This window comes from Dendrobates tinctorius, unplaced genomic scaffold (assembly GCF_039654945.1).
Source record: "Dendrobates tinctorius isolate UK_male_01 unplaced genomic scaffold, ASM3965494v1 ptg000029l, whole genome shotgun sequence".
Taxonomy (NCBI): Eukaryota; Metazoa; Chordata; class Amphibia; order Anura; family Dendrobatidae; genus Dendrobates; species Dendrobates tinctorius.
Genome location: NW_027361697.1, coordinates 3,391,529 through 3,399,450, shown reverse-complemented (window position 1 = coordinate 3,399,450; position 7,922 = coordinate 3,391,529). Strand labels below are relative to the sequence as shown.

The window sequence follows — 7,922 nt, the reverse complement described above, 5'->3', positions numbered from 1 at the left end:
TTTCAAGTAACCTAATTTAGCTATTAAGTGCAGAAATTCTGCAACATTACAAAATCGACCAAATACTCATCATGAGAACTTATGCCACATTCCCATAATGATTTTTTGGTGAGTTTTTTTTTACACTGCTTATTTAAAAAAAACTAAAAACAAACAAACAAGTAACCTATTTTATTTAATGAGTACAGAAAGTCCGCAACATCAAAAAGTTCCCAAGAGCACCTTGTGGGAACCTTTTCTGCACCTATTATTTAAATTAGGTTACTTGTGTTGTTATGGCTTTTTTAAGGCTGCTTTCACACATCCGGCTTTTTGAATCCGGCACGATGCGGTGAAAAGTGTGAAAACCGGATCCGGAATTGGATCCGGTTTTGGCACATAGAATTTAATGATCGCCGCATCGTGTTGGAAGGACATGCGGCGCCTCTGTTTTAAGCTGGAAACGGCAAACCTGCGCGTCCGGCGACAGCAAAAAACGTTGCCTGCAACGTTTTTTTGCAGCGCCGGAATGGCTTTTTCTACAGCGCATGCGCGGACACTGTGAGGTTTAACCCACAAGTGCCCGGTGCGCGCGTATCTCTCTCTCCCCCCCGCATACCGCCACCTCTCTCGTCCCCGGTGTGGCTCCTTTAAATGCTTTCCAAGCCAGATCAGGCGCCGCATCTGCATCCGGTGTCACCGCTGCAGGCCTGATCCGGCGGTCCGGCTTTCCACCGCACGCCGCCGGAACAAAAACAACGGATGTGTGAAAGCAGCCTTATCCCTGCGTTTTTGTCACTTTTTAGTATGTCATGCTTTAAATAAAGCTGCTTTGTTTTTGATACCTCCTGGTATTTAGCTTTGTTGACATACTTTTGTGCGGATTATGTGTGTTTTTGATGCATTTATGCCATGGACTGTGCATTTTCGCCTGCTTTTTTTTTTTACCTGCGGAATTTCTGCACCACATATAAATCTATGGGGAAAATTCGCACAGGAAACACAGCGTATCCGCAAGAAGAAATTGACATGCTGCGTATTTGAAACACGAACCGCAGGTCAGTTTACGCAGCGCAGTGTGCATTCGATTTCCATAAATCCCATGAACTGTAAGACATTGCGTTTTTTGACTCAGGAAAAATACACACCGTCAAAAACGCACCAAATCTCATCGTGGGAACATAGCCTTGGTAGTGCTACTTTTCCATTTTGCTGTCTTCCCATTTACCCTTTATATAGGATATAAAGAAATATTTATGCTTCTTAGGACAAGTATTGTTACTTAGCTTTTAGGTGTAGTGTATGCATAACATTTGGTTGAATCACTAGAAGGAGGGAGAGAAGGTTACACTTTATACACGAGAAACCCTTTGTCTTCTGAAAACCTGAGAATCTGCTCTTTGTCACTGCCCACATCTATCATTCCTAGAACTCAATAACAGTTTGGTCTAATTCTCTGAGAGCTGTACAAACTTTTTTCCCTTCGCATATAAGAAGACGTAACTCTGACACACACCCAGAATAAATGCTTGATGTCTGGTAGGAACATGCTGTCACCCAGGTCTTATGTCATTGGAGCCCTGGTCGTGTTCATACTGTTTATAGTGGGATTTTGGTAAGTAGCTTCTCTATATTATGGCTGCCTTTTTTAATTGTTAGTTTGCATGTATTCTCAATAAGAAAAAAAAAATCATAATATATTTCTTTATGGTGGTTTCATCCTTTCTACATAAGCAGGAGGCTGATTAGATACCTGCATATTATTATTATGCTTTGCTTATATAGCGCCATCATATTCCACTGCACTTTACAGACATGATCATCACTGTCCCCATTGGAACTCACAACCCACATTCCCTATCAGTATGTCTTTGGAGTGTGGGAGGAAACCGGAGTACCCAGAGGAAACCCACGCAAACACAGGGAGAACATACAAACTCCTTGCAGATGTTGTCTGTGGTGGGGATTTGAACCCAGGACCCCAGCGCTGCAAGGCTGCAGTACTAACTACCATGCTTTTGCATATCAATAATAGTGACAAATTTCTTTGTGAAATACCTGTTTTTCAAACACAGTTTTCCTTCATTTCTGTCTCTCTAATTCCAGCATGCAGAACGTAGACTTAAAGTTTCCATCCAAGCTAAAAACAACTTTTGATTGGTCAAAGAAAATGGAGGAGAAATCTATAGAATTGGAGCACTGTATGAGGAAACTGCTTGGAAATACTACAAATAACAGGTAAGTCACGCATCGATATAAGAAACTGTGTGTTATCAATACATTAGTAATAAATTATCAAAAAATAAAGTGACAACTTTTACTGTCACTACACAATCTGGGGCAAATGGCAGGTAGTGTTTGTGGAGACACAAGATGGACAGGTGTTAGACACCACATACGGAGTCAGCGTGGCTGTCATTGCTACTGGAAGACTGTCTTTTACGGGGCACTATTGTTGCCATTTTAACCCCTTCCTGACCACAAGATCTTTCATTTTTGCCCTTTCTTTTTTTATTCTCCTTACTGTTTTTGTTATTTTATTATGGTATAGTTTTGTCATTGTAGGTGGGTAACATTTGGTCACTCTTTAGTGGTAATATTCCAATGTGGTATGACAGTATTTCTAGACAGTGTATGGTGGTATTTTACTAGCAGTATGTGGTTTTATCTATTCAATTTGTAGTGGCTTTACTAAATAACTACAATTCTACATCATTGCAAAGTCCCTGACGGGGGAAGCAGTGAAGCAGCTGGGTCAAGAGTTGAAGACGGGACTTTGCAATGATGTAGAATTGTAGTTCTAATAATGACTCACACAGGGAAAGAGACATCCTGTTTCTACAAGGAGCTTAGAAGGATTCAGCCAGTCTGATTTTAATCACATGATGTCATAGACCTAACGGAAAGAGAAGTATTAGCTGGGTAGAAAGACAAAATGAGCAATTGTAAGTACATAGTGCTATATAATATGATGACTTGATGACTATAATATATTAAGAGGATAAAAACTTTGATGGGAGGAGGAGTGCTTCTTTAAACAGCAAAAAATCTGTTGTATACAACAATGTAGCCTTTGGCTCACTGCTAGTGTTTCTGCCTTCCATACTACACTATAGTGCCTGAGTTTGGGTCCAGCCATAGACTAACTACTGTACAAAGTAAATGTCAGAATATTAATCACATTCATAAAGGCATAAACTAAGCACTGACAGAGTGTTGGGAATGGGATAGACCCTTCCCCTTGTCAGTTGAAAAAGCAGGGTCAATGGTCAGAACCTGCACAGTTATTGGGCCCTTCTGTTATTGAAGTGACTGCAATTGTGGTATGTTATATTATTGCTTATAGCAGAATTATGTGGTCACTATGTGACGGTAGTGGTATACTATTATCAATACATACAAATATGAGATTATACTAGTTTTTATAAAAAATAAAACAAATGAATGTCTGATTGGCCGGGGTCTGACACCCTGTACCCTCGCCGATCAGCTGTTATTGGTGTTGGCAGAGGCCGCCGGCTGGAAGAACTCACTTGCCGAGCTGCTCTGTCTTCTGCTAGTGGCTGTGGCTTGGTGCTGCACATCTGCCTCCTATTCAAATCAATAGGAGGTGGATGTGTAGTACCCTGCGGCGGCCACTATCAGAAGGTGGAGCAGCTCCGCAAGTGAGTACCTCTGGCTGACACAGATAACAAATGATCGCGGGGGTGCAGGGTGTCGGACCCCGGCCATTCAGACATTCATAACTAATTCTAAGGATAGGTCATCAAAGTAAAAGTAGTGTACAACTTCTTTAAGTTGCCCATTTATTTTACTTTGCTGTCTTCATCTGTCTCAGGGACAGTTGTGACAGGCATGTATAACTGCTACTCTATTCAATTCAAGGGCACAGGACCCCATTCTGCTAATTGTAGGGGCTGCAGAGGCTAGACCACCAATCTAGTAATTGCTGCCTATGTTGTGCATATTTTATACCTTACTATAACAGGAATATTATTTTAACGCCTAACCACAAAATGTTTAGTAACTTAAATAAAACTAAAGAAATGAGCGAGAACATATGTTGGTATGAATGCAATGTGTAGGTGAACATTCACACTGTGGCCATTTAACATACAAAACCTAGAATTAAAACAAAATGAGCAAATAGCCTGTGAAGACACGGGGGGGGGTCGGTGGGCGCCCTGGGTCCACTAGCCAGAACCGCATGGACCACGGATCGTCCCCTTTAACATGGGCGTAACGCTACTCAGACAACACAGGGTGAGGGTAAAACAGTGTGACAATGCTTTATTGTACCAAAAAAGAGGCAGATAACACGGAGAACAGTCCCGGCAAAATTCCCCAAGATGCACATTACAGAGTCTCAACCTTCCGCTAACCCACCAGGATAATGGCACATGTTACGTCAGAGCTCCCAGGGTGGGCTACCCCACCTGTGGTACACACACAGAGAGGAGGCAACCACAAGCATAGTAAGATAACAGTCCATTTAGTCCATACAAGGTACTAGGCCAGTTGATCCAAGAGATACAATATAGCTTCTCCAAACGTCTCCATGGAACCAGTCAACCAGCAGCTTCCAGTTCTGGCTTTCTCCAAATGTATCCATGGTTCAGCGATGGTCAATGGAGCAGATCTGTATTCTTCCAACTGGGGTGAATACCTCAAGGTTGTTTCCCGTAGAATCATAGATCCGTGACCCACGTGATGGTGCCATGATATTGGTTGCTGTCCTGTCTCTGGTCTTGTGGATGTATATGTCTTGGCTGAATATCTGACTGTTGCGCTCTCTTTGTTTTAGTCTCTTTATACAGATGCATGTAACCTATTTTTAGATTTACCCAGTGTGCTCCAGTCCAGCCTCACCGATAAGGGAAAGAATGGTGATGACCAAGTCGCATTGTGATTATGTAATCTATTTGCACAGATTTTCCTCCTCTGTTTTAAAAATCAACAAGCTATCTGGGCTAGACAATGTATAATTAGCATATCAGTAGACCTCACTATTCATCAAGGATAAGAGCACACTATGTTATATCAAATATTAGCTTACAAGTCAATATTCCAGGATTATACAAACAAAAGTCTGTTTTCTTGACCAACCAGAAATCAACACTTAAATCGAAAAGCCAACATACAGATAAAAAGTTAATTCTTCTTGGTTTGCTAAAAATAAGTCATCTGGGTAATTAAGATATAATACGTTTTTTTTCACATAGCCTGTAGTAAGTAAGTAAATTAGTAAATAGTAATAGTACACAGGCTTGGACTGGCCCATAAGGTAACAAGGGAATCCACCGGTGGGCTCCTGTGCAGATCTGGGTCCCCAACCCCATTGTATGGGTAGTACTTGGCATAATTCACTTGATTCATTTTATACAGAAAAAAGCAGCATCTCTTCATTCATTAACCAAACTACCCAGTTAATTATATAGAAATATAGGTAAATTTGTGAATGAGGGCAGTGAAATATTTGGATGCAGGAGAAAAGTGAGCCCCTCATAGTCATTATTACTGGTAGGCCCTCATTATGATGAGGAAATATATTGAAACAGCATTGTTCAGTAGCTGTTAATTAATTCTATCTATGCAATCACTAGTCAGGAATGATTAGCTGGTGTGTAGCTTTGCATAGACGCTAATTGGAGAGTTCAGATGCTACTTGTACTAAACAAACATAAAAATGCAGAGTATTAATGAGTGGCGCATTGTATTAGTAACATGATTTAGTATACTAAGTCTAAGTTCAAACAAAGTTTGTTGCAGATTGTTTTTGAGTGAGTCCGCTCTAAAAACACACCTGAAAAATTGTTCAAAAACACCTAAAAGACTTTAACCATTAATTTCTATTGTAAAACCACTTTGCTGGTCATATGCTTGGTCTTTTGATTTTTTTTACTTCTGCTTCATGTTTTGAAAAGCACCCGGTGGGAAAAAAGTGCACGTCGCTTATTTAAGGAATGTTCACATTTTTTTTTTAGGAGTTTTGGGAGAGGACACTGAGCTGAAAATTCTCCATATCCTGTTCAAAAAATTGTAAAACCTCTCAAAGGGTTTGAGTTTCCGCTCAGTTTTCTCTCCAGAAACGCAATAAAAATTCTCAGACCCCAATTAGTCAAGTATTTTTCACGCCGGTCTTGATAAGCAGGCATGGTGGACGTGCGAGGCACCGGTTTCATTAAGGGGCATATGTCAACTAATGAATGAGGTGAGGCGCAAAGTGGCTTACCCTTCCTTGTGTGCCTCAACACAAATCATGGACTGGAGTAGTATCTGTGGCATGAAGAGTGAAGCAAAACGTCAAGAATTTGATGAGCGGAAGTTGCCACACCTTGTCATGGCCCCATTCCATCCCAGATCTACCGAATTTGTCAGTTGGGTAAAAAAAATGGCGTTAATATGCCCAAAGCCAAAAAGTAACAATATAATGGGCGTCATTGTATATTAATAGAGTGATAATTAAAATACACTTAAAACAAATGTTCAAATTTAGGAAGTCCAACACTCTTTGTACATGTCTTTTCTCTTTTTTTTTGATAATTTTGATAATGACTGATCAATTCTGGCAGATAAAGAAGCAAATTTCCCAGATAATATAAATTACAAAGTTGCTTATTTTCATGTGTACTATAGATTAGATATAAAAATTAAAACAACGGCATCTCCTGATTTAAGATGGTCTGCAAGCAACACCATTTCAGGAAAAACATTGCTGAATTTTTTCCAAAGAGGATACAGCTAGGAAAACCTTGCGGGTATGCCAGTGTCTCACAGATGTCATGTGGAAATTTCATTGGGGAATTTAAGGACTTTTTGTTTCCCGGAGAGGCTTTGAAGAGTTTAATCAAGCATTTTTTGTGTTTTTTTTTCTCCTGAAGCCTGTTTGATTTAATGGTGCCTACTCGAACATGACGTCTTTAAAACAAAGAGAAACATGGATGTGTGAAACCAGAAATCAGATATCTGTGCTTCATAGTCTGAACATGGACCACAATGCCCCAAGGAACCCCAAGTGTCCTGACGAAAAACAAACAAAATCTGGCATATATAAGGCTCTTACCTTGAGTCAGTTGGATTCTTATTTTTCAGCTCAACTCATTTCCCTGAATCCCGTCATGACTATATATTATAATGTAACTACGGTATATAGACTCAAGATTATCTAGCACATCGCCAGTTCCAATGATGAATTTTGTAGATATATTATCAATTCCAATAAAAATGCCAATAAACACGTACAAAGCATTTACAACACATTCAGTTCCTACTAGTAACTTCATTAAAAACTCCTGAACACGTCACTTCCTATCTAGCCCTAACGGCCTGTGCTTGACTAACCTTCGGAACCGTATATTAACGATGTATCGCCCAACAAAACCATAAAGACATAAAAACGTGTAGATGCACATATAACCTCTTACAAGCATATACATGAGCAAAAACTAATAATAATGTTCATATTAATAGTATGTGACAAATGGAAGTTATTTGTCATTTATAATTATAAAATTGTAATAAAGGAATAATTAAAAAAAAAAACCCACATATTATACAGGATGATGCATCGTATGTAAATTCTACAATCAAAAATAGGACATCAAATCATATCTGTGGTTTATAACAATGGGGTATCTTTTTCCCAAAGTGAAGATCCAATAAGTCTCACGACTAAGCAACAACGTTTGATAGCGCCCCCACAATTAGAAGAACTACCTATTGTTTAACTCGTGCACACGAGGTCAAAATTGTTGGTACCCCTCGTTTAATGACAGAAAAACCCACAGTGGTCAAAGAAATAACTTAAATCTGACAAAAGCAATAATAAATAAAAAATCTATGAAAATGAACAAATGAAAGTCAGACATTGCTTTTCAAACATGGTTCCACAGAAATTTTTCAAAAAAATAAAACTCATGAAATAATCAAAGTCTATATTATAA

The 7,922-nt window shown here is 39.4% G+C and overlaps 1 protein-coding gene across 1 annotated transcript in view; it reads left to right on the top strand.

Annotated features, from left to right (window-relative positions):
- The first annotated feature begins 1,526 nt into the window (after window positions 1-1,526).
- LOC141085700 (histo-blood group ABO system transferase 2-like) overlaps window positions 1,527-7,922 on the top strand; it is a 31,022-nt gene continuing 24,626 nt past the window's right edge. The window contains exons 1-2 of the mRNA XM_073571257.1: window positions 1,527-1,594; window positions 2,086-2,217. Coding sequence (XP_073427358.1) covers window positions 1,527-1,594; window positions 2,086-2,217 — 200 coding nt within the window. The remainder of the gene's footprint in view (window positions 1,595-2,085; window positions 2,218-7,922) is intronic.